Raw genomic sequence first — 27,242 nt, forward strand, 5'->3', positions numbered from 1 at the left:
GCGCACGCAGGAACGAGTCCTTCCCTAGCTCCGCAGCAGTGGGCAGCTGTCGTTGCCGAAGACATGATTCTTTCTCCTGCCTCCGCGTCCCCCAAGCGCTCTACCGGGCCTCTCCCCGGGGTCTCCCCTCCCGCTCCCCGCGGCCCCCGCTCCCAGCACCGCACGGCACTGCCGGGGGAACGCGGGCCGCCCCGCCGAGGCGGCGGCGCATGCTCCGTGCCCGGCGCATGCTCCGTGCTGGCGGGCGGGCGCGGGGCCGGGAGCGCCGCCAGGGGGCGCTGCCCGAGGGGGCTGGGCCGGGCCGCCCTTAACGTCCCTGGTTATTCGACGGAGCGACCTCCTCAGGTGTTTCCCTGTTTAGAAACGACTTGCGGGATCCCAAAATCCGGCCGGGTGCCGGTTCATATAGTTTTAAAAACTTAGAGGCGGTTACCACGGAACTGTTTTTTAAGCCGGTGTTCCTTTGAGCTGAGGCGGCGAAAGTGTTAGGAGTGCTGTCCGGTACTCAAATGGCTGAAAGGAGTTGGGAGAAGGCCTGAAACAAGAGCAGGAGGCGTCCCCAGAGAAAACCAGCCAATTTCCCAAACTGGATCTCAGATCTCTCTTAAGAGATCCGCAGGGCTTTGACAAAAAGAAACCAGAAATAAAAAAGGTCTTAACAATCTCGAATTCGGGTATTGTGTTTTGGACTAGCAAGGTAAAAAGACTAGAAATCAAATGTTCTGGACTAGAAAAAAAACACTGGAAGCAGTTGCAGGGAGAGGAATGGCAGGAAACCAGGAAACCTTTGGCCTGATTGTAATTTCCCATCCAAACAGTTGGAACTAGGTCTAGGGGAGCTAAAAATAAGCCCCAGAAGGAAATCCAAGTTCCCATAGCACAGTGAAAATCAGCAACCAGGATGGGGAATTGAGCCAATTTTTTTTTTTTTAGTAATACAGAATTTTACAGGCTGCTTCTATTCTGTTTGTAGCCAGGAGAGGGGCAGATTACCTAGCTAAAGCAATACAAGTATCTACTGTCTTTGAGAAAAAAAAAACACCAAAAGGTACTAGTTGAAGTTAACCTGACTTCCCAAATGGAGTACTAGAAAAGCTAAGAGAAAAGGGTATTTCCAGGAGCTATATATGGTGGCACAGTGCTAGTGGCAGTTTATCATTTGTTCCCAGAATCATAAAGTTAATTAATCAGATCACCTATAAGCTCTTAAGATAAAAAGTGGCAACACCTATCTTAATCAGCTAGCTAGGGCCAGGTGTGTGCTAGAAGGAGGGGGGAAGGAAGAAATTCTGGCTGGCTTACTAGAGGACTTGCAAAGATTTGTGTCTTACTGTGTGTACATACCAGTTAGGAATCCAGTCAGCTACCAGAGGACCAGTCTGTGGATTGACCATTTTATCAAGATAAGTGAAAGGAAGCATTAGGTGCCTACAAAGCTATGATTTTTTCTTGATCATGACATATAGCCTCCATCAGAGTAAAATAGCTGTTAAGAAGAAGGTGATTGTCATTATCCTCACGAGCTCAGCTCTGCATTTAATGGGGAAGTGGGGATTAACAGCTGGTATGTGGTATTTTTGAACAATTAGAAAGAAGCATAGTCCATTAACAGGGACAGCTGGCAACAATGTAAAATTCAAAACTGGCAATTCTGTTGAAAGCTGGTACTGAAAAAAATTTGGATGTGATAACAATCATTATAAATAAAATGCTGGCCAGCACAGCCCTTGACAGATGGTGAAATCTCCTTTCCCAGTTTGGGAGAGGATGTCTGAAGATGGGAACTCACACACATGAAAAGGAAAAGCTTGGAAATGCAGGCATCATCTTCCTAGGACTTAATCTGGACACTCTAAGCCAATAATCTGAAGCTGGCTATTGAATCACATCTGTGAAACACACAGAAAAGTGGAACCTGGCACAAGCGTGGTGGCTGTTAGACCAGACATCTTCAGAAAAAACTAGGAAGCAGAATTGTGATTTTACAGCTAATTTGTTGAATGGAGACAGTGAGTGGAAACATGTATCACTCTAGAATCTGAAAAGCAGTTACTAGCTTTCTGATTATCAACCTGATTGCCAGCTTTTGTTGCAGTGAGTAACTGCATAATAATTGAGTATTTCTGACAAGAAGATTGTAAAGAGAGAAGCCAAAGATATATAATGTGAGTCAGTATGATACAGGTATAGAGGAAACCTTCAAGGAGAAGCAGGGATGAAAGAGCTTTCACTGTGTTTGATCCAACATAGTGCACTACATCTTAATGAGTTTGAAATATCTTCTCATTAGGAGTTTCTCCCAGTTCAAAGATGTAGTTTGTCTTGGACTGGTCATCACAAGTTTGGTTGTGGGGGGTGAGGTCCTCCAAAGGGGACAAGACATCAACGTACTAGCCAGGTCTATCAGTATGTGTTATTAACAATGGAAGAAGAGTCCTGAGAGAAATTTATCTGGAACATAAATGCAAGGTTTTAGTCAGTTCTTGGGTCTCACCTGTAGTATGGGTTAAGAAAGAATTGGTAGCACTCATTTGTGAACCCTGGCAAACAAAATTATGTCACTTGAAATAATTTTTATCCAGTATCACAAAGAAATTATACACTGGGTGCTCTATCAAATTAAATCTGATTCTTCACCCTCAATTTCAAAGTGCAATATTAGGAGGTGGGTAACAAGAACACTGAAAAGACTATTTTCCCTGCAGGACAAGGTCAGCAGCAAGTTAAAGTAGCAGTCTTGGTGTGCAAGTTACTAGCTATGGTTGAAGGCTATTGGATCGTATTCCTCCATCAACTCGTATATTATGTAGGCAAGATATTCTGGTATATGCTGCAAATGGTGTAAAGTAAGCTTAAAACTACTAATCAAAATAAACTCAAAGAGATATGACTTATTTCTAAAAGACCCTGCTTACTCCTGCAGGTGAGATAAGGGGAGAGATCGGGCCAAAATATCTCCTTTGATAGAAAGGAAACAATCTGTGCAAAATTGGCTCTCCCCAAAAGGCTGGCAGACACGCAGAGTTTCTGCAGGGCTTTTCTCTTCTGGAAGTTCTTTTGTGGGTTTGTTAATGTTGCAAAACTATTTCATAAGTTGAGGAAGAAAAAGAAAACATCTGAGTGGTTGAGAGAGAGTGTTTGAGCACTTTTGGTTAAAAAAAAAGTTGTTGTAACTGCCACTGTATCAGTGTATTCACATTTCAAAACCTCTTTCATATCAGATATGGAGTGCTAGTGCTTACATTTGAATTCAAACATTGTGAGTTGGAGGTGACTTTGCACAGCAAAAGTCTAAATTCTCTGGCACCACTGGACAGGAATTAGTAATGGTTATCTCGGTTGAAAATAACTTTCATGTGTATGAAATTTTCTCATCATGATGGGCCATATATTCCTTCTGTTCTTTGAGCATGGCTGACATAGTCCTAGCGTGTTAAGAAAACAGAGCTTAGGTAATGATTGTTGGGTTGGTTTTGGTTTGGGTTTTTTTTCACTTGCACTCTCCCTGCTACTTTGGAAGCCATTGTCTAATTTAGAGGTAATTTTACACCAGAGCACAAGTGTTAAAGATACCAAGTTTCTGCGTGTTTTGTGAAACAGTATCTGATACAGAGAAGCCCTATTAATGTCCCGTAGAGGGAAACATGTAACTTAGATTTTACCCTTCCAAGGGACAGCACTCAGCTCGCCAACCTGTGTACACATAGTTAAGAATTAGCTGCACTCGGGCCTCTTGCCCATCTCAAATAGGTAGGGGAGGACTAAGCAAAGGAAGGTTTATGGTTATGGAAGGAGGTGATTCATGGCATTCAGTGGCTAGAATACAAATTCAGAGGAATTCTGGCTTCATTAACTCTGTAGCTCATGAAAAATTTATTCAAGCTTGGGATCTTTGGTCGTTGGAAAGGCTGCAGTGTTCTGACTTTGTATCAGATGCTAACGCAAAGGTACTAATGCCAATATACTGCTTAACAAAAAAAGCAATAAAGCAAGAATTGGTTGCTCAGGAGAGTATATGCTCATGAAGAGCTCTTTGCCTTAATTACAGAAGCATATAGATTCCAGTTTTCATCTGTGAGATATGGGGTTGTGCAAATGAAATGGGAATTTGTGCTTTTTTGCACAGGAACAGGATTTTGTCAAAGGAACAGCTAGCTGTTCCATTATTGTCATATTAGAAATAACTTCCAGTAACCTCATATTTGACTGTGTAGGTCAAAGTGGCTGATATCTCCAGTATCAATATGTTACCCTAGAGTACTAAACTGTGCAGAACCCTGGTTTTGACTATTCAAACCTTAAATATCTAGGTTTGGGGGTCTTTTTCTCAAATTAAATAGTTGCCAATTAAGTTGACTAAAAATTTGTTACTCAGGATGGTTCCCAAACAGCAATACAGTGGCACAGGCAAAGCCATATATACCCAGAGGATTACAACACACCATCCTAATGCCCAGGGTGCAATTTAGAGAGGCTTCTTTCTCAAAAGCAAGACAACCCCCATAGGAAAGAAACTATGGAACGTAGCAGAGAAAAGTAGAAATAGGAGTACTTAGAGAAAAGCCTCAGAGGGATCAGCTGTTGAGCTAAATAGGAAGATAGGAGCGGCAGTGGAACGCTTCTTAAAAATTATTTTAAATTTATTGTTGTCTCTTGAAGGATCATGTGGGCAAATAGCTCTTCAGTGGAATATAAGCATCCACCTCTGAGGGATCAGGTTTAAGACTCATGCTAGCTACCTGAAAGAAGGGAAATACTCAGTGAAATTCTGAGTAATTTTAACTCACTTTTAATCATGGACTTTAATGCTCTGTAAATATTAGTAAAGCAGGAGTTCCAGAAACTTGAATTTCTGGGGGTGGATGCAGGAATCCAAAACATAATCTATCCATTTGAAATGTGGACTGCTGAAGCAGGCTAGAACTGAAGGGTTTGTGCTCTCTTTGATATATCAAAAAAATACTCATGTTTTTCAAAGAACTTGGCAACAGCTGAATTCTTTGGAAATCATAAATCCTAGGTGAATTGTGAGAAGTTAATTGATGGTATGAATGCGACCCAGTTGCCCACACTACTCTGAGTGCCCTATGGGGCCCTGTAGAGAGACTTAAAAGAAGGAGGAAAAAGTTCTGCAGCACTTAATTGTCTACACTACTCCTTTAAAAGTTCAGTTAAACTTAATTATGGGGGTCCCCTCACAAGGGACAAAAATATTTGAAAAGTTCTTTCTTTAAAGTGGAAACGCAAAGAATTGGGTACAGCAATAGCCACCTAGAATGCAGCAGAACCTAACCCCTCCCTAACTAATCCTGCTATTTCCTAACCTAGTACTCCATGTGTAATCAAAGGCATCGAAGTCACATGCTTCGAAGTCAAGCCTTTGCAAGATCATGGCTTTTGCTGTGCATGGAACATGCCCTTCCTGCCCGGTGTGCTCTGTATGAGGAGGTTCTCCGTAGAAGCCTTTATTAGCTTGGTTAGCACCACTCCCTCCTGTCATTTAATATTTTGGTGATCTCTTACTCTGGTTATTATTTTTAAGCTCTGTCTTGAGTTAAAGACCTAAAAATTATCAGAAAAGCAAGCAAATTCTCGAAAGAAGAGATATTTTTTAAAGATCATCGAAGTATAAAACTGTGCTTAGAATTAATGAAATTTAGAAAACAAAGTACATAAATCAGTGTATCATTGTCAGATCTTAGAGAACGAACATGTACTGCGTTATGGTAAAATAAATTGTTGTAATACTAGCTATTACCTATCACTGCTAATCTTCAGATCTCATTTACAGAGATGGTAGAATATGAGATGCTTTGGGGCAGACCACATAGGTAGGCAGATGACACAGACTCCCTCACTGATGCCCTGCTGACTAAATCCCACTGCCCTTATGCTTGTAATATTAGCTGTTATTGGTTATGCATTTAAATACTCAGGTTACATTATTTATGTAACAGGTATGTAAATGTTGACAACTCTTACAATTTTACAAGTCTCAAATGTTGCCAATATTAAAAACTCCAGCTGCTCTAATCAGACCCTTAGCTCGGGGAACTCGATTTCCTCAAAGCAAAACTGAGCACCAGGGACTATTTAAAAACGTCCAGGCAAAGAAACACTGGAAATCATGAGTCTTAAGTGATACAACAGCAGCTGTCTATTGAAAAGTCCAAGAATTCTCTCTTTCATAAATTTCATGATTGTAAACCAATGTCAGGCTTTTAGGAGAAACTTTGGGCTTTTTCAGTATTACTAGTTCAGCCCTCAGCAGCAGAGTTTCTGCGGCCCCTCGTATACTTCCCCAGCTGTTGTTGCAGGCCTTGCTGGCAAGGTTCCGCGTGGGACTGGGACGCCTGCGGTCTCTTGAGCCCACTTTGGCCTTCGCTGTAGGAGCAACGTGGGCACGAGTGTCCGACGGAGCGCAGACGAAATGAGGACGCGCCTGACCGTCACGCTGGACCCAGCCATGCCTGATGGTTCAGTCTCGATGCCAGCGCTGCCGTCGAAGGCGTAGGCAGCAAAACCGGGAAGAAGCGACTCTGGGCAAGAGCTCGGGGTGAGGAGTTGCGGCACTTTGAGGACCGGTGTGGAAAGAGGAACTGTGAGACACATCGTTGCCGGTTGCACAACTGAGGCTTGAGTAAAGGTTTGGAGTCACCGCCTTGGTGAACACGGTCCCCGCCTGCATTTTATTTCTTTTTTCCCCACGGGATTCCCCCCTTACCTCACTACACTTCAGCGCCTCTCTCTAGCCAGAAGTAGCCGTATAATGGGATAACTTTACATTCTACTTATAAACAGCTGAAGTACAGTTTCCGGCACCGGTTGCTGTCGCCGAGTTGCGCGGAGGATCCTGCAGCGAGCCCCTAATTGTCCCGCTCCGGTGCCTGCTCTCCATCCTCCGGCAAGCACACCCGTGACAGCCCCGGGCAGAAGCAGCTGCCCACCGCCGCGCCGCCTCTCCCAGCCTTGAGACCGACCGACCGACCGACCGACCGACCTGGCGGGCGGCCGGGCGGCTGCCCCCGGCGGGGGGCGGGGGGCGGGGTCGGGGGGGGAGGGCGGAGCCCCGCCCGCCAGCCCGCCGCGGCTCGGAGGTGCGCCGGGGAGCGCCGGCCGTGACGTCACGGCGCGGTTGCCATAGGGACGCCTGGGGTCGCACCTGACGGCTGTCGTGAAGCAGCGGGAGGAGAGCGGGGGAAGGAGGAAGGGGGAGTCGAGTCTAGGCCCGGCCCGGCCCGGCCCGGCCGCCCCCCCGGCCCCGCGGGGAGTTGGCTCCGTGCCGCGCCCCTCCACCCCCGCCGCATCGGAGTCGGAGGCAGGAGGAGGAGGCGGGGGCGGTGCTGCCGCTGCCGCTGGCTATGTAGGGGCCCCGGAGCGGGCGGATCCGGAGGCCGCTGTCCGCCTCTGGAGCGCGGCGCCGGGGCCGGGCCCGGCGGGATGTTCTCCAAGAAGCCGCACGGGGACGTGCGGAAATCCACGCAGAAGGTGCTGGACACCCGCAAGGACCCGCTGACCCGCCTCAAGCACCTGCGCGTCCTCATCGGTGAGGCGGCCGGGAGGGAGCGAGCGGGTCAGAGGGGGGCTACGGCCCCGAGTCCCGGCGCAGGAAGGAGCGGGAGCTGCGAGGGGCTGGCTGGGCGCCGGGGCGGGAGGCGGGCTCGGGGCTCTGCTCCGGCCAGAGACCCCACCCGGCCCGGCCTCGCCGGGGCACGGCGGCCGGAGGGAGGGCCCCGCGCCCGGCATCGCGGGGCCGGCGGCGGCGAGGCTTCAGCTGTGTGCTGGGGGCCGCTGGACCCGGCGGGGGATGCTTCGCTCCCCGCTGTTGTACGGAGGCACGTACACTTCCACCGCATCTGAAGGTGGAATTCGTTTGGCAGCTGTGGAGGGAGGTGAAAAGCTGGTGTGCTTCCCCCGTGAATTCTTCTCTAGAGCTTCATAAATGCTGCTAAGTCGGTACGCTTGAATAAGAGAGGCTGGTGAGTGCTAATGGTGCCTGTCACTCCCTAGTCCATTTCCCATAAATGCTTACAGTAACGACTTACGTTTGTGTATGTTTTTAAGGTAAGAGCTACAACAAGAAGTGCTCACTAGAGTAGATGTAGAGGAGCATTCATACAGCTAGTCTGGAAACACTTTTGCTTCACCAGTTGGTCAAGGAGGGAACATAAGCACTTAAGTACTGCTGCAGTTCCATGCAAACAGCTGTTTAACCTGACCAGTGAATTAGAAATTGTGATTATATGGAATAATTGCCTAATGAAAAAACAGTGGGGAAAAAAACAGAGTTAACCATTCCAAAATATCTTTTAGATGCATGTGTCTGTAAAAATCTAAGTCATTGTCATCAAGCTGTCCTTGAGAAAAGAAGTTTGCACTAGAGCGTCTCTTGGGCCCTTCAGTTCTGTAAATGTATGCGTTGCTTCTGACAGTTTATAAACATGTGAGCAGGGCTGGGTCAAGGGCAACTGCATTCTGTATTTAGTGCAGAGTACTGAATGGATTATTTTGGCTTCTGCCCACAGTCTGGAGGTATTTAAGTACCTTGTCCTTGGCCTCCAAAGCTGGATTCTTTCAAGGGAAAGCGGTTATTGCTCCCTGTTTTCTTTTGTATTGGTGTTTGAAGTAACAGGTGTTCCTGTATGGCAGCATCTGCTGCCGCATGACTTATTTTCTGCAACATAATAATTATTTAGACTTTTGAAATGGAGAATAATTGGGTAGCTAGCTATCCAAGACAATTCAGTAGTTAGGTGTATCTTCTTGCCTCACTCAGCATGTTGCCACTCTTCTTAACTAGCTGGGCTTGAGCCAGTTGTGGCTTGTTTTATGTTGATTTATACTTATTTTTAGCTACTTCATCAGTTGAAACTTAAAAGGAAAGAGCACTATACAGAAACTAAGTACCTCTCTAAATTTAGGTTTCCTAGCTAATGTATGTTGAATATTTCTACTTTTGCTTTAGTCTGCAAAGCAATCTGTGTGATTTTGATTTGTTCTACATTTGATGTTTCTGTTTTTGGTCTTTTATTTACAAGATTTTCCTTCAGCTTTGTTAATACTTGGATGCATTCTGTAAGATGCAAGCCGTGAGCTTTATGTCAAGCAGACATTCTTATCTAATCTGAGGTTTCTGCTTACTGGCTGTAGGACAGACTAAATCTGCTGGGGCATGTTTTTATGTGATGGCTGTGTCCCCCCCCCCCCCCCCCTATATCTCAGCCATTGAAGCACAGCTCCCACATATCTTTTCTCCAAATTTGGGTGAATACAGTGTGTGACTGTCAGTAGGGAAAGGTGTAACAGTGCTCTTCAGCTTATCTGTCTTAGATGCATCTACAAGATTTTGTCATTATGCAGATATTCTTAGATGCGCAAGGTACAAAACCAAGGTCTTTTTGGGGGGCAGGGGAGTAGGATATTTCTCTATGTATTCCCACTGTAGTGGAAGAGCAGTATATAGCAGACTATTTGAAGTCTGCCTTCTGCTGTGATCACCTCCTTGCTTTATTCCTTAAATTTGTTTGCTCCCTAAACTGGCTTTCAAAGCATGAGCTCTGTGCCCTTTCTTCTCCAATTGTTTCTTTGACTAGTCTGCAGGACCAGATTAAAAAAAAATAATGTGCCCACATAAGATAGACTGCTATCTGAGGTGGCTTTGCATGGAGGCACCATCCTGCAGCTTGTAGTGCTGCGTTTTCCTGTTTGATCTTTTTTTCTTCGGTGACAACTCCCCCACCGTAATAATGGGCATGTTTCCATGTGCTCAGGGGAGCCAACCTAGCTATTCCCAACAGACAATCCAAGGGTATAAGGGAGGAAATCTAACTTCAGCTCTCTTCAGCATCTTTATGAATGAAAAATGATTTGTCTGGTTTATTGCTCTTAGCCTCTGCATATTGGAGACTAAAATACTATCCAGAAGAGAATTCTCTGCTGTTTCATGTCCAGGAGAAGGAGAGAATTTTCTCTTGTTTTTAAACTTAAAATCCTTTCAGTAGGCCTGCAAGGTGTATTGAACCAGAGTTAATTTTTTTTTTTTTTGCTGTACTTTTTAGTCTTTGGTTCAGCAATGATAAACTGAAGCATGGCCTTGGATTCATGGTTAAGACTTGAGGGGAGGAAAGGGAGTACTAGTTCGTTTTCCCTCTGTTTTTTCAAGGCATCCAAAGCAGCAGTTCTCCAGTAAACTAAAATAACAGAGTAGTCATGAAAAGAGGCAGAGTGCTTGTGAATTATAGACTGCTGGTTGTCTGTTAGCAAAAGAGGAGAAATCTAAAAAAATTCATTATGATAAAAGATTGACAGTTGGATCCTGCAAGGCAATGGTGCAAGTTGGGCATTATCTAAAAATATTTAAGATAGTTTAATATGATTGTTAGTAAAAACCATAAGAGACTGAACAATTTCAGAGAACCTAATATGAAACTGAGTGGATAGCACAGAGGCAAGTCACGTTTATTTTTAACAAATTAAAAGTAGTGTCCTTTAGATGGAATTATTTAAATGCCTTTTACAAGATAACTTAGATTGCAGTGAGTTGTATCATTTCAGGAAAAAAGTATCTTGTCATTGGTGACAACTCAGTTTAAATTTAGTAAAAAATGCAAATTAGTCTGCATAAGAGATACAAAGACACAAAATTTTCTGTAAAACAGTGGTGTACCGTTACACCAAATATCATTGCAGCTTTAGTAGTCTTATTGCTATAGTCAGTGTATAGAAGATTTAGAGATGGGAACAACTCGGATGAGAGTAAAACTTTAATGTGAAAAGATGCTGAAAGCTTTGGAATCCCTTTCTGTAGGGGTAGATCATGAAAAATATGTAACATACATGAAAAAGACTAGGGAAAAAAGTCTATTAAGGCCTACCAAATTTGAAGATACAGTAAAAGATTTTTGGCTTGGAAAGCTCCTGAGTGCTAGACTAACTCAGTTATAGGCATACCAGGGGAAATGCATTTGTATTTTTTTGCTGGAACTCTTTTGTAGGTAACTGCCACTTCACTCCAGTCTCCTGTATCTGGCTGGTTCTCTGCTCTGCTTCAGTATCGCTCTACTGAGCCTTTTTTGTAATTCAGGAACCAAGGAAAATTCAGTGACCGTCAGGTGACAAATTCAGAATTGATTAAATTATTTGTTAAAGTAAATATCATGTGTGACCAGTTTACGCATGTCACAGGCATAAGGTTTTTTTAATAGAGGTTAAAGCCTTTCGGAAACCTCCAAGTACTAATAATTATTGCTAAGAAATGCTGAGAAAAATTTTAAAGAGTTTGAAGTCTCATATCCTGGGACATACCAGTCTGTAAGTGAAGGTAATCTGCCTTTCGTTGTTTTCCTGCTGCAGTATTTTTCTTGAAACAGCTGGAACTATCCGCTTTAAGAGATGTGATTCTTTTGAGGTGTTACTAGTTTCTTCCTGTAGGGAAGTGTTCATCGCGGCCCCCTCCCTCCCCCTCCTTCCCCCCCCACCCCCCCCCACCCCCTTTTTTAGTTCTGGGAAGTACCTTAAAGTCTTGTACAGTTCCCTAATGCTATCTTGGTCCGTATGTGACTTTTTATCAAACTATTCTTCTGTCTTCTTACTAAACGCTGGAAAGGCTGTAACAGTTTTGTTTACTGTGAGCTACTGCAGTGGTTAGAGCGTATCAGCCTTGAGCTGGAGCGTGGAATGGGATTCCCTTGCGGTCTGTATGGCAGTGGCTCAGCCTTGTCAGAAGCAAGGCCCTGCTATAAGGAAGGCTGCCAGCTGCAGTTAGTGCAGGTGTGATCACTGAGACTTTTCTAGCAGATGGAAGTGGAGGCACATAGTGTGCCTTACGGAATTAGATATTGCCTGCAGAATGAAGCCTGTGATTTTTCCAGAAAAATATGTATTTTTAGCAGTCCCCAGTGATTTAGCAGCTAATTGCAATTTTTAGGATGATTAAGAGGAAATAACATGGAAATAATATTGCATTGTTCTTATAATCAGTGTTGCACTGTTTAATCAGACTTCAACATCAAACTAAAATTCTATGGTTTTAAATGGTAGTTCATAAATTTTCTTCTAGTAATCCTTCAAGCACCAAATCAAGTTTGGTTTGTCCTTGTGTTAAAACAGTGCTTTGAGAACTCTGTAAATAATTAAGGCAGCTAAATATGTGACCCTTTCATAGCGTCATACCTTAACAATATTGACTTCTTGTTTTATTCTAGTTTTGATATTGCATATGTTGCTGCTACCTGTTGAATTTGTAGTTTCAGGCAGAATTTGTAAATATGTATTTAAAAAAAAAAAAAGGAAAGCTAAAACCTTTAAATACTTAATGACTTCTGCATAATCTTACTGTGTGCAAGCAAGTCAAATGAATATACTTGGTTTAAGATTTGCTTTTAGGGCTGAATTCTTAAAAATTTTTTCTTTTCTTTTTTCCTTCTTCATTTTTTTTGTAGAGTAGGAGTTACAGGCCTGTAATCTGTTAATCCAGATTAAAGGAAAAAGGAATATATTATTTCCCATAAATTATTTTATTTGCATCTGATATCTTAAAAATACATTGTTTGTATCTCTGGAACCATGGAGAGAATGCTTGTAAAATGTAACACTAAAAGAATAGAGTATTTGAAGTGTGGTGTGGTTTTTTTATTGTTTTGTTTTGTTCATGGTTGATTAGTGCTCGTCATCTCATGTAAGCAATCTCTGAAAGGGAAAAGTCAAGCTATACCAAACAGAATGAAAGAGGCTGCATTGGACATCCATTCTGATATATTGTTTAATATTAAACAATATACTTAAACAGAGATTGCATTTGTCTAAAGGGATTTTAATTTAAGAAATCTATTTCACTGGCAGTCAGCCCTAATGCTTCAGCTGGATGGCATTCCTTGGTGTTGCACATCATCAACATCACTCATTACAATATCACTTATATACTATAAAAAATGATAAATGTTTTATGGTTGTTAAAGTGAGAGGTGAGTAAGAAGCTACAGCAAAACTAGCTGCCTGGAATTTTCTTTGGAGATAACTGTTCCAGAAGTTTCTGTGGATGTGCAAAGCTGTGTTATTTTTGGCAAGAGCTGTAGATTTTTGTTTTGTTTTGTTTTCCGGTAATTCTAACTGCAGAGGACATGTCACCACTGTAATTCATGGATTTGGCTGTGGGTTGAGTGCAGTTTTAGAAATTAGACTTGATGTTCTGTCAGTCTTGACTTAACCCTGAACCCATTCTGTTCTGTTTTGGCCAGGAGAAAAGGGGGAAGAATTGCTTTGCTTTAGGATTTTGGCTAATGTTACACTCGACTTGCAGAGAGCACCGGTGGCCAGTGCTGCTGGCTTGGAAGGGTAAGGGATGGAGTTGGGTCAAAGCCCCAGGCTAGATGAAGAGGTGGCTCTGACGCTTGGATCTGGAGGAACGGTCTGTGTGGGTTTATGGGTTTAGCTTGTGGCAGTCAGAATGAAAATAAGTGCATTACTACAGAAGTGTTTGAAGTTGCTTAAATAAAAGCTTAAGTTCTGGAACACGGGTGAATTGTTACAGAAGCATTTCTTAAAAGTTTAGTAGTGTAACTCTTCTGGAGTCTGCAAGCAACCTGAAAGAATTAGCTTGGAGACCTGTCAACTGCTTCTGCTCGTTCCTATAGAGTGCTGGTGTTAAAATTTGTAACAGGTTGTATGTAGATGATGTTCATTAGTGTTGTTAACCTGCTTATTCATTTGTGGGTTTTGTTTTTTTTTTTTTCCTTGTATGTTTGTATCTAAAAGATGGTGGTGGTCAGGAGTTCAGACTTGTCCGATGCAAAATAGAAGTCCATTAAAAGATTTCTTGAAGTGTGTTCCTTTTTCAGTACCAAAAACATCAAGAATATTTTCTTTGACAAAATCACATTTTAAAAAAAATTGAATTGTTTTTGTTAAGTAGCTGTTAGTGATCTGAAACAGTAAGGGCTAATGTGAAGCCCTTGTTTAATAGTTTTGCATTTGTAGCTCACTATTTGAAATGTGGTTTGCTATCACTTTGGGTCTCTTTCACTTTGACAGTCTGTTAACTATGCCAGAGCCACCAGTTAGTTCCGGAGGTTTTCCACTTAACTTTTCTAAATGACATGCTTTTCTGTTCTAGAGGCTGTCAGTATGTAACTGAACCTCTGTACTATTTTGCTGTAAAGCAGCCGTTAAATTTTTCAGCTTGGAGAGTTAAGAATGAGTGAGTTCTATTGGCTATTTTGATTGTATTTTAACTGAAATTGAGGATGCTTAGAAACCTCTTGCTTTCTAATGACATCAGTTTGTTATGAGAATTGATACTGAAATACTTCAGCGTATAGCAGGCCTCTGCTTTACAGAAATAGAAGTCTGGCCATCTTCCAGGTCATTGTTTGCTGCAGTTGTCACTGGTATTTTATTTCTGGGTAAGGATGAGGGAAAGTGACTTAAAAGCCAGTAAGTCTAGGACTGAGACAGGGTAATGTTTTTGTTATACTATGTGCTGTAACAATTTTATGTGTAAACATACTATTAAATTCTGAAATGCTTAAAATTGAATGTAAAACCACAACTTGATTTGTAATGATGTAGACTATTTTGTTAAATGCTACAGTAAATTTCTGCGATGCTTTGTGTGAACTCTTCAGAAAAGTGAATATATATCTTAAGATCTGTGTGATGGTTTTTGTTTTAGTTTTAAGTTCAGTATTTTGATTGTTTACCTTTAAAGTTCTGTCCTGTGCAGAAAGTACTTTATAATATTTTCATTTCATACAGCAGGCAACCATCTAAATAGTATAGATGCATTTCCCTTTGCTAACTCAACTAATTTATAAATATGTAATAGATGTTGTGGATTAGTTTATAATCATTTATAGGGTAATATGTAGAAAACAAAAGAGATAGGGAGGGTAAATTGTGTATAATGTAAGTTAAAGCCCACTGAGATCCCTTTCCTACAGAGGATTGGTGTGTTGTACATGCAAACTTGTAAGCTTTGTAGAATCTGGCTCAGGTGATCCCTTACAAGTTTAAATATACATCTGACAAAGTCACTTTTTAAGCTCTCTGAGGTGGTACTCCTGCATTGTAATTCTTAAGTATGATATGCTATTCAAATATTACCCTTCTAATGTGTAATATTAAAGGGTTACATTTTTATTGAAATACTTTTGTGGTTGCAAATTATTCCTGGTTAAAAAGAATGTGTTGATAATTGAAACATTGGAGCAAATGGGATTTATTGCAGAAAATTTGCTCTGCCACAGAACTCTGTGTGAGAGTAAATTTTGGCCCAGAATCTTCCCTTCCTAAAATGAACACTGTGGGCACTTAAGTTTTTAATATCTTACTGAGATACTTGAAAAGGATGTAACCTTTCAGAACATTTAAAAAAATTAATCTTCAAAATAGTTAGCCATTTGAAAATACATTAAAATAAGTTCCTAAGAAAAGAGTTGGCCACTTGAAAATATAGGAAAGTAAGTTCCTAAAAATACAGTCACATGTAAGCACAGAATTTAGTAGGAGAGGTGGAGGGGTTTTTGTTTGGATTGTTGGTTTGGTTTTTTTCTTTAGTCTTTCTTTGCTACAGCTCTAGTCTGTAGGGTGGGGAATAGTAGAACTTCCAGTTTTCAGTGGGTTTAATGGAAATATGAATTCCAGTTGATCTGGAACTTGAATGCTCTCATCGTGAGTGTCATACAGATAGCTTAGATAACTAGCTTTCCATTTTTAGTCCAGTTCTGTTTGATGCATCAAAATAGAACAGAAATCATAAGCTGAATGCAACTTCTAAAACTTAAACCAAAAGAGATACCTTACCCTCTTAATGCTGAATCTAGAAAAAACTAAAGCTACTTTTAGAAAAATTTTACGAGGAAGGACAGAGCAGCTGTATGTTGCCTCTGTGCTTAAACGTAACTTTCTCCTTTAAAAAACAACAACAACAAAAAAAACCAACAAAAAACCAAAAGCACCACTGAATGCACAGATTTAATGCAAAGATCAGATTTGTACCAATTTTTAGGTTACAGAAAATTAAGGAAAAATCAGCAAAGATACATGGTTTTTGCTCTTGTGAAGCATGAAGAGAACTATTTTCTTGACAAACAGCTTCTATAAATGATGCTGGAAATCTGGATTTAGTGTACCGGAACTATGCTTTGTACAGTAGAAGCTTTAGTTTTTACATTGTCGGAATCCAGTAATGTCCCATTTTTCCCTCTCCCATTCTGAGAAACTTCTAACTACTTTATATGGTGCCAGATCTATTTCTGAGTCCTTCCCTCCTCCCAATGTGGTCATAAGTACCAAGAACGCAAAGAATACATTCGTTTGTGTTAGTACATGAATCTGTGGCAGGAGAATATGAAGTTCTTTTGTTTAAAAATAAATAAATAAATGCACTGTAAGTTAGGGAGGAAAGCCTGTTTCTGTGTAATCCCACTTCATGTAAAAACAAGGCTATGTCTCTTCTTAAAAAGGCAAAAAAGATTAAGTAGCCAAAGCAGACAAGCAACTTCCTGCAAATTCCCAGTTCAAGGCTGTGTGAAAAGGACACACATATGGTCCTTGTAGAGGAAATTATTTTTACCTCTGTGTGCAGCATTCATGATACTTTGGGAGAGCATAGAGAAGAGACAGTGACCTAGTGTTGGAGAAAATGGTTTAAGATGACAGAATTGGAGAGCTGTATCTTTAGTTGATCACAAGGATAAAGGTGAACTGAATGTTTTAGAGACACTTTCATTAGGGAAAAAATATCAGTTCCTTAATGAAGAAAGCTATAACAGCAGCGTATAGCTGGAAGTTTTAACGTTAAAGTAATCGGGAAGAGCAATAGTCTCTCCGTGCATGTATTCGTCATGTGGATTGTGTTCAGTATAGAGGTAGCTGTGAAATGGAATGATGTATGCAGCTGGCCAGACTAGACGATTTCCAGATCAAACTCTTCTGAGGTCTACATTATTATCTCCATGCTGTATCTGCTCCCCCCCCCCCCCCCCGCCCCCTTCTTGCCATAATTCTTGGTCAGGTTATATGCATAACGAGTTCCAAACTTTTTGACCAATGCAAGGTTCCAAATTTCTGGACCAACAGCTTGCTGAATCACTATTGGTGTCCCTTGATGATGAGCAGATACTCTCTTTTGCTCTAGGTGGCAAACCTATCAGATGCACAAGTGTGTCTTCCCTCCCTTAGAAGGAATGCTGGTTTTCAGCATTAACAGAAATAGTCTCTGAGGTTTTTTTAATAAGTAGTATTTTCAGGTAATGCCAGGAAAAAATTCTCATTAAATAAAATGTTATATTTTTATTTTCTTCCATCTGAAGTGATAGAATTTATTGCAAGAGTTCAGTTGTTAACTGGTTTGAATTCCAAAAACTTGCTTTTGATTATCCTACCAAGTGTGATCTTAGTAAGAAATCAGGGTGAAATGCATTTGCTAGAAAAGGTACATCGAGGAATTTTTTACTTTCATCCTACTGTTCAAAGCTATAGCTGTATTCTGAAGGTATGCTTTTAGTGTTAGTTGGGTGTTACTGGTTATAATACAGGTTTACCAGTGCTTCTCTGAGTCTTTCTGAGGTGATTGGCACCACATTGTTCTTAAATAAATAAAAAAAAAAGGGGGGGGGGGAGACCATCCTCTGAAATTCTTGCACCTCCCTGCCCACCCCCCACCCCACCACACCACACCCCAAACTCTGGAAAGGCAGAATACCTTAACACAGTGCTAGTTGTATGTATGCAAGTGTCACACAGTAATTATGTGGTGAAATGAGAATCAGTGTTCGGTTGATTATGTGGGCAAGCCTTTTGTTTGTTGCCTGAAGCCTGTAGGAATAGTGTCTCCAAAAACTGCAAACTGTTGTGTTAAGATTGAGTCTTTAAAAGAGTCCATTTGGTTTGGGTTTCTTATTTGTCTGCTTCATAGTTGACCCATGTCTGGGGAAAGAATGAGGGCCTGTTTCAGGAAACGAAACATTTAATGTGCCTGCAAAAATGCAGCATTCCTGCGTGTTGATTGGCAGAGACCCTGTTTAACTGCTTCCAGTCCCTTCAGTGTTTGGAACTAGTGTTTTCTGCTCTTTCACATCAGGTGAACCGTTCCACTGCTTTCTACGTGCAGTTCTCCTACAGCAGTTAAATACATGGACTAAAAGATTATTTTCTGCCACCCTCCTTTCCCTGGAAAGTCTCAAATGTTTCTTTCTTTTTCCCTTCAGTCCTCCTATCTCAAAACACGTTTGATTTGCTTTCTGCTCTATTTTCTTGTCCATAGTCTAGAACTCACTTAGGGTTCTGTCCCATGAGTGGAAATGGTTATAATGGTTGTGTCTATGCTCCAGTCACAGCTCTGTTTCTTGTGCACTTGCCCTGACCACTTGAAAATCATGGTCTAGTTTGTTTAAAGTGGAATTGTTTTTTGTTGTCCTTTAATATTTCAGACTCTAAACTCTAGCAGTTCAGCTGCTGATCTGTAAGTGGTGTAGCGGTTTCTGCAAAACTGGAAGTTTGGTAATCTTGTAGATGGTCAGACATATGCTTGCCACTCTGGACCACTAAGTTTATTGCTAGCTAAGCTGCCTTGCTTTAGGAGTTGATATTAGCTGTTAATATAGCACTGTCTTCTCCAAGAGCACTCTGGCTCCACTACACTGATTATGCAAGACGTTGGCAGAATGATGTGGTACTGCAAAAATTGAACATGTCTTGGAAACCTTTATAGCAATATTTGTGATAAAATTGAGTTGATGGTCCTCTAGATCTACATAATAAAATAGAATTGAAAATATGCCATGCTTTTGGCCATGCTTTCAATAGATTGTTTGTGTGCTTTATACTCCACCAGTTGTATCTCCAGTCATGTGAGATGAAGATTGATGTCATTCTAAAAAGGGTTAAAAAACCATGATCCAATAAAGAATTAGAGGGGGACTTGAAAGATATATCTACAGTGAAAGATAATGCCTCAGTGTATAGAGCAGGTGAAGGTTATGAAGGTTTCATTTGCCTCACCTTTCTTCATGTTTTTTTTAATTTTGTTTCACATCAGTATTCTGGAAGGGGACAGTTTTGCCTTTTAAAATACTGTCTCCCTGTTCCTCTGTGCTTCCATACTATTGTTCTGTCCACCTAGTTTCTCTAGTCTTATATAGTTAAATAACAGGATAGGGAGTGTCTTTTGGTTCAGTGTGTACTAAGGCTTGAAAGAATTGATTGTTTAAAACTATCAATTTAAAATTAATCTAGATAGATCATCATGTATTTCTTTAACTGAAGATTTGCACAAAACCATCTAGGGTGTTGTGGAAAGAGAGTCTAGACACCTTCCTGGGATACACAAGAAAGCTCATCCCTCTACGCTTAAGATGATGTTTCCACCTCAGGATATCCCTGAGGTCCCAGCTTCTGATCTCCTGAGACCACACAATCAAAGGAGTACAGGGGGGACTGGGCCAGGCTGAAAAGTAAAGTGCGTGTTGGAGTTTGGAGGGAGTAAGGAGGCAGCAGTGGGAATCCAGTGCTGCTGTTTCCTTCCTCCCAACCTGTTTCTCTGCAGAGCAGAGGTGGTCGTCACTTATCATCCTTCTCCCACTTTCTTAAGTAAGCTTAGTTGTGTCTAGTAATTAGTTGGGGACAGGGGTGGTCTTTCTGCTGTAGTTTGGGCAGCGTTATTAGCTTTATTTCTATTAAACTAACAATTAAAACAACATTCATCTGTACAGTGCTAGTCCTGATGGAATTCTGGTTCATGACTGGGGTTTGTAGGCATTACTGTCATGCAAACAATGAGTGTGCAAGACACTGCTTCCTGTTTTAAAATTCACTACGCACTTATGGCATGCCATCATTAGCTTCAGCTTAAAAGAATAAAAACTTTAAGAACTTCTTTACCCATAATAATATATTTTTTAAAGTATCTTCAGTTCTTACTACTGGATAATGGTGTGCAGTGATTGACTGAGTATTTGAAAGAAATAAAAACAATGTTCTGTTCTATTTTTCAGAAAATGCAGAATCAATTGATCTCAAACAGTTTTTCGACCTACATTTCTCACATATATATTATGTGTTCTTTGAAAACTTTGTGACTATTGAAGTAGGTCTTAAACAGAAAGGTAAGTATTTCAAATAGAACACTTTTTGTCTTGATGCTTGTGGTTTTATTATAAAGCAGGGTGTTATAAATAACTGTGTCTGTTGTCACAAATGGCAACAGTAGCTGTGCAGAAATATGTGTGAGCACTAACTTTGCAAATAAAGGCAGGGCAATTAGAGGTGCATGCAGTGGAGGTGGGCAAGGGGCGTTTATTCTCTGACTGGCTTTGCCCTTTTGCAAAGTGAGGATTCTTAAGGTGTTATACTTTTTTGTGTTCTGCAGAATTATTCTAAGTTTTGTTTAACAAGACATTGTGTATTTTAATCTCTACCAGCTGTTGATGCCATAATAGAAAGTTATACAAACTGTAACTGTTATAAACCATGACTATGAAATACACTTTTTTTTTTTAATTTGCAGAAGAAATGCAAAATTATGGTTGTAGAAATGCATGGTTCTGTTTTACACATGTAAGGATCTTTGTCAGTGTTCTTTATGTTTTATTTTGATAATGAAAGTGTATCTTCTATTTATTTCTAATTGCATCTAGGTCACAAGTCTCAGAGAGAAGAATTAGATTCTATTCTTTTTATTTTTGAGGTAAGATAACTTGAATATTCCTGTATGAGTTTTTTGCTTTGAATTAAGTCCTGTTAAATAGTAACAGTACAGCTATTCTACAGTTGCCTGGAAATACACTTTACATTTAACTGCATCCCTTTTTCATTTTGCTTAGAGTTGAATATATGTGCTTTGTGTGAGAAGAAAAAGAATTTGACTTTGTTTTGCAGGAAGATGTCTTAACTGGAAAAAGATGTTTTCTGTATCTGCAAATAGTTCATTGCTTTTTGGTGGTGGTCTTTCCCCCCCCTCTTCCAATGTATTATACACTTCGAAATTCTTATAAAGGTGATCTCTGATTAGTCATGATCTTTTTCACCTTTTGATTGCATGTTATCTCTGATTTTTCTCATAATAGATTACTACTGCAGAATTAGTTTTTATAGATCCCTTTTATTTTTTAAAAGATTTATTATTTGAAGATAGCATTTCACAATATCCTTACCAAAAGCATATCTTGACTTAATTGAGTTAGAAACTCATTTAATGAAATCGGAACATTTCTGAGCAGAGACTATAGTTTAGAAATAGCTTAGAATGTCAAGTTCTTGTCTTTCCTTTTTGATGGAGGCTTCTAATTATAGGACAAGGATTGTGGTTTTTAGAAATATGTATAATGGAAAGCTGATGAATGTTTATCACATGGTTGAATACAAATTCAAGATTTTTTTTTCCTTTTTTTTGGGGGGGGGGTATGTTGGTGCTTAGAAGTGTAGGGTTAGCTGTTACAAGGATAGTGAATCTGAAGAGAGCTAGTTCATTTGTTCACTAGTTCCTACATAAAGGGATGTTAGGTGACCTGTGCTTTGGAAGCAGTTGCACAGGCTGCTGGAGGGCCATGGCCAGGAATTCATTTGGGAAATCGGGTTACTTACACATTGCTACTGCCTCTAGCATAAACATTGAAGTGCTACATAATAGATTTTTTTAACTGCCTCTGTCACTAACTGTGCTCTATTTTTTACCATCTGAAGATGATCATCCTCCAATCTAGCTGGAGAGGTGTTAGACCGTTATTGCCCCAGGTCTTTGTTATTTTGCTGTAGCTCATTACCCCTCTGTTGAGAAGGCTGAAACAAATGCTTGCAGGTCCCACAGAGGCAAGTTGACAGCTGAGCGTCCTAGCTTAAGGCACCAGAGAGGTGGAATAACCTAATACAACTTGTGAACCAGAGCAACTGAGACAGATACTCATCCCATTCCACTCCCTATGCTATAAGCAGCAATATCCAGCAGGGAGGCAGTAGAGCCAGATAAACTGCAGTAACATCTGAAGTCTCCAATGCAGGACTTGCCAGACAGTCTGTCAGAGCTTTTGGGTTTCTTAGCTTTAGGAGTGGGATTATCTTGAAAGAACAGTAATGCTTCCAAGGAAAGCAGTATGGAAATTTTATAAGTTAACCCTTCAGCTTCTGATGTGTGGCCTTTGTGAAAGTGCTCTTTGGTCTTCTGAGAGTGATATCTGCAACATAGATCCTTGGGTTCTGTTTTTCGTAGAAAATTTTGCAGCTCCTTCCAGAAAGGATTCATCAGAGATGGCAATTTCACAGTATTGGTAAGTTGATTCTTTTCTTTTTTAAACCTTATTTTTTATTAGTAGCTGTTAGTAGTTTGTGCTACTCATTTCCTTAACCTTTAAGTGGCGTAACAGGGATTATGGTCTTGAAACTCTTGCAAGCTAGGGGAAGGACAAAAAAAAAAAAAACAACAAAAAACCCACCAGTGTAATGAATGCTCTTCTAGTTAAAATTAAGTCTGGGAATCTGGAAATAGAATAGTGGCTGAGAGAGAACAAGGGCAGGTGGCAAGTTGCTTTGTAATTTATATTTTTTTCCCTAATTTTTTTTCCCTTGGCAATAAATTTCAAAATTGGGGTGAGGTATGTATTTGTAAATGGGCGATGTTGATATTATGCACATTAATGACTTGAGAATCATTTACTTTTAATGTACACATACCAAAAAGTCCTTGTGGAAAGATGGTATGGAGCATGAGGAAGCTATGAAAGGTGATCTTTGTTTTTTTTTTCCTTCTGGCATTGAGAGAGTTGCCTGAGGATATCAAGTTCACCAAGATTAAATTGGAGATTGCCAAGGACTTGTTTAAAAGTTACTATCAAGTCTGACCGAGAACTCTGACATCTTACTCTTAACAAAGAAATAACAAACAAACACACACATGGGGTTTTTTTTTCTTCTTTTCAGGTTTGATTTTAAAGAAGCTTCTTCATACTGGAAATTCATTAAAGGTATTGGAAAAAGTTGCATGCTACTTTTGTGTAAAATACTTTAAAATACAAATAAGAACAAAAGGGTGAATTTTTATGGTAAAAGCACAGGAATGAGAACCAGATCATGACTTGTGTGTCATGAAGGAATGACTTCACATCATGAGCTTTATCTCGGTAGAACTACTCACAGTAGTAATGTGTTTATATTGAGTAGCCAAGTTAAGAATGTGTGCAAATGGTTTGAAGGATTTTGCACTAAAGCAGCAGTAAGACTTAAGCATTCATTGTTAAGGGCAAGGAAACTGTTTTGGGAGCTCAGGCTGTGGTTTTGGGCCTCAGCTGTCTTAGAAGTGGAAGATTACCTATGCCAAAGAGACCTGTTGGTGGGTAGTCTAATAGTGGTTGACCATGGGACTAAAGCCACCCAAGTGTAACAAGTAGTTTTGGTACTGGAACAACCAACCATGCCACTCCCCTGTAAACCACCTGCAGGCTTGCCTGGTGCTGAAATTCTCCAGTGTGAGTGCCATGAGGGGACAGCTCTAGGACTCCATCACCTTTCTTGAAGAAGGAATAGAAGAGGGTAGAACGGGTCCTTCTGCTGCAAAAAGCTCACTCTGTTGTTATAACTCAGGAACACATTTAGAAATTCTACGACGGTCTTCGTGTTTTGTGAAAAATTCTTCCAGTACAGTAGTCAAACAAGTAACTAGATGTGTTGGTTTTCTTCCTCTTCTTTCAAAAACCCTGTGTAAGGGATTCTGTGAGGCAAACAGCAGTGAAGGTGCCAGGGTTGTCCTTGCATTTCAGCAGGAGCAGCAGATGTGTTAGCTTGGCTCTGCTGATTGCTGGTGGTCATACTGTGTGTCTATTCTTGTCTTTTTCTACCACTCCCCTTCTCCCTCCAGGACAAATGGAAATGCTTTTTTATGTTCTGGGACAAGTTAACTTGTTCTGCTTTTTACCTTTAAGATACGGCGAGAGGGTGTGCGTCTCTTTCTTTTGTGGTTGCAAGCACTTCAGAATAACTGTAGTAAAGAACAATTGTGGATGTTTTCTTGCTTGATTCCTGGATTTTCATCACCACAGTCTGAATATGGCCCTCGAACACTAGATAATCTCATTAACCCTCCACTTAATGTTCAAGAAAGTAAGTAATTTTTAATATTACTCAATTCTCTCCATAATTCCATTCTCAGCACGGAAGAGACAAGTTGAAGTAACAAAGCAGTAACATACATATGTACCCAGGGAGCTTATGGAGCTGTTAATGAGTTTCTTGGCAGTTTATCAGGTCTTCTTGCAATAGTAACTTTGTCTTTTTTTGTTGTTTTTCAGGGTGGGTTGGTTTTTGTTTTGTTTTGTGTTTTTTTAGGAAGTATGGCTATAGCAGCTTAACACATAGTGGGTGAAAATAAACTGACCGATTTTATGTAATTCTTCTTAAGATTTACAAGCAGATGCTGCGTCTGCTGCAAACTTGCACAGGTGGGTTCTGCTTGTTTTGAACATTTGCACTGGCTTTGGCCATAGTCTTAAGGAGCAAGCTATACAAAGCAGTTTCTGGTATGGCTTTCAAGAGAATAGTGGTTGTTAGGGCAATACGTAAAGCCAAATGGTTGCTTTTCCTGCTGTGCCTGTGTTTGAGCAGGCAATTGAAGCTGTGGTATTCTTGAGGCTTGGTGTCTTCCAAAAGAATTGGACCTTGTAAACTGCAAAACCTGAGGTCAGAAAGGTCTGCATCAGTGGAAAGGCTTGAGCATTCTGAGATAAGCTTTTTATACTTTCTAGATTTTTTTTTTTAATGTGAAGATCATTATCTTGACACTAATCAATAGAGTGAGGATGATTTTTCTCTTAAGATGATTCTTATGACAGTTTTTCATTTGACTACTTAACTCTAGCAGTAAGTATCAGATACTGGTTACTTTGGGGAGCCTCTTGCATCCTAACTAAATTTATTCCTGTTAATGGGAATTTAAGCTAATTTATTAATGAATTGCAATTGGATGGGGTCATAAGTGCAAACTGTGCTTTCACATAAATGTGAATAAGAAGATAACCACTTTTTTATCTGAACGTTAAGTGCTGTTGCCTTTTCTCCACCTCCACCCAATGTTTTAGAGCTGACACAAGCATTGCTTGTAGAAGCAAGCAGTGTCTGCTTGACTGGTATTTAAATTTACTGAAACTTAGCAGATTAATTTTGTGGCAGTATAGCTCTGCAGATAAAAGTTTACTACATACTTTAAGCCCTGTTTTGGAGTTATCTTGTGTTATAGCTCTAGAGCGGGAAAGGAGGAACAAATCTAGAGGGGATATAGACAGCATAGAAAAGCAGAGTGAAATGAGAACATCTAACTACAGGAACAAAAGAAAAACAAACTCTGAATTAGCTTCACTGTAGAGGCAAAGGAAGGATAAAGCTAGTAAAACTTAACACAAGTGTAACTGATCATCTGCTAAATGAAGAAAATCACGAGAGATGTAAATAAAGATTTGGCATTTGTGCAACACAAGTTACACTATTGTTTGCATAAATTCCAGAAGAAATGGATTACACCTTTTGGAAAAATTGGGTCTTGGCAGGTGAGATTCCCAAGGTGCATAGGGAGAACTTAGTTATTATCTGTAGTGTTTTTATATATGTAAGAAATTAGTTCTGAGGTGGTTTATTACCTAAAATATCCTATTTTTCATGAATCTGTGGGTCGATTGTTTTGCCTGTAACTGTCTCATCTTATCCCAGTGCATTTCTACTTTGATAACTTGGTAGATATTTATGCATGGGAAGAAATGTCTAAATGTTAGTGTATTTCTTCTTCCTTTTTTATTTTTTTTTTCTTTTAAAATAGCTCAAGTGACTATAGAGGAGATCACTCCACTTGTTCCTCCACAATCAGGAGATAAAGGACAAGAAGATTTAACAAGCTATTTCTTAGAAGCACTTTTGAAATACATAGTAATTCAGGTATGTTCAATAGTTTTCAAGCAAACAAATATGAAACAACTAACACCTGTTTCTTCATTACAAGAAGACATTTACTAGTAGCACTGGAAATGTATATGAAAATGTTTTAAACATTCCTCCCCCTCGCCCCTCCCTCAAGTGTCCTTCATAAAAAGTGAATTCTCCTAGAAAATCTTCACTTGCCTTCTGTGTGAAGATTCATAGGTCTGTTACCACAGGGTCTTGCATCAGATTGCAGCATGGAGAAAAAACAAGACTTGTCTGTCACTTTCAGCAATGCTAATTCCATCTCCCTTCCCATTTTCATCTCCCCCTCCCTGCCCTGTTGCCTTCAACCAGTAGAAGGATCAACTGGGCTTGCTCTTATTATGTGGGTTTTGTGGTGGTCAGGGACTTTGCTTTTCAGACTAAGGGGAAACTTCTAACTGAAGGCATTGGATTTTTGTGATACAGGCTTTTAACAAGTCCCAAACTTTTGCTGGCCTTTTTTCTAGGTTTGTACTCAGGCTAGCTGACAAAACCAAACAAACTGTTGAGTCTGACATCCTATTTCTGTAAGACTGGGACTGCCAGTGTCTGTGCTTAGGGTCATATTTTTCCTCCAGCTATCTTTCTGGAATTTCTGCTGTTACTGTAGATTAACCATACAGCTTCTCTATTCTTTAATGGAAACACTGAGCTACTGGAAAGCCCTAGTTAGTAGAAATGCTCCAGGGTGTTTAGAGCATGATACAGGGATTATGGCTTTCTAGCAAGAGCTTGTGTGTTTGGGGTTTTTGGGGGTTGGTTTGGGGGGGTGGGGGTGGTGGTTTGTTCCCCCCCTCCCCCCCCCCCCCCGGATCAACAAGATATTTACCACGCAGATCTTGCAGGGATGGTGCCATGACTCCTGTTGATGTCTTAACTGTATTTTCTGGGACTTTAGGTTTAGGAGACTTGTAAGCTCAGGTGTAATATAGTACACTGCACAGAGAAAATTTGGGATTACTGCTACAGCTAAGCAAGTGAACCTCTTCAAAAGACAAGCAAGTCTGGGAAACAGTACATATTTGGAATACTTACTATCTAACAAAGGTTATGAGTTGAGTTCTGCTTGACAGTAGCTGCACTGCTGAGATTACACTTGCTTGGGGGCATTACTCTGTGAACACAAGGTGATAAAAGGTCTTGCAGATCCCAAGCTACCTAAAAGGCAGATAATGGAGCTGAACTGTGCACAGAAAATGAAGACTTGAATGAGTATCTAGTCCACGGTGTGCAGCTCAGGTGCACACTATGTCCTTGCCTTCGTACTTTGACACTTCCATGATCTCAGCCAGTACTTGCCATGCCCTGTC

The 27,242-nt window shown here is 40.6% G+C and overlaps 1 protein-coding gene across 11 annotated transcripts in view; it reads left to right on the forward strand.

Annotated features, from left to right (window-relative positions):
- The first annotated feature begins 7,199 nt into the window (after nucleotides 1-7,199).
- RALGAPA1 (Ral GTPase activating protein catalytic subunit alpha 1) overlaps nucleotides 7,200-27,242 on the forward strand; it is a 135,187-nt gene continuing 115,144 nt past the window's right edge. For all 11 annotated transcript variants that reach the window (XR_012650737.1, XR_012650738.1, XM_075030264.1 and 8 more), the window contains exons 1-7: nucleotides 7,200-7,546; nucleotides 19,992-20,102; nucleotides 20,634-20,683; nucleotides 22,202-22,259; nucleotides 22,909-22,952; nucleotides 23,907-24,084; nucleotides 25,790-25,905. Coding sequence is in view for 9 of the 11 variants with exons in the window: in XM_075030264.1 (XP_074886365.1) it covers nucleotides 7,441-7,546; nucleotides 19,992-20,102; nucleotides 20,634-20,683; nucleotides 22,202-22,259; nucleotides 22,909-22,952; nucleotides 23,907-24,084; nucleotides 25,790-25,905 (663 nt within the window). In the remaining 2 variants the exon portion in view is untranslated. The remainder of the gene's footprint in view (nucleotides 7,547-19,991; nucleotides 20,103-20,633; nucleotides 20,684-22,201; nucleotides 22,260-22,908; nucleotides 22,953-23,906; nucleotides 24,085-25,789; nucleotides 25,906-27,242) is intronic.

This window comes from Buteo buteo, chromosome 6, assembly GCF_964188355.1.
Source record: "Buteo buteo chromosome 6, bButBut1.hap1.1, whole genome shotgun sequence".
NCBI classification, from domain to species: domain Eukaryota; kingdom Metazoa; phylum Chordata; class Aves; order Accipitriformes; family Accipitridae; genus Buteo; species Buteo buteo.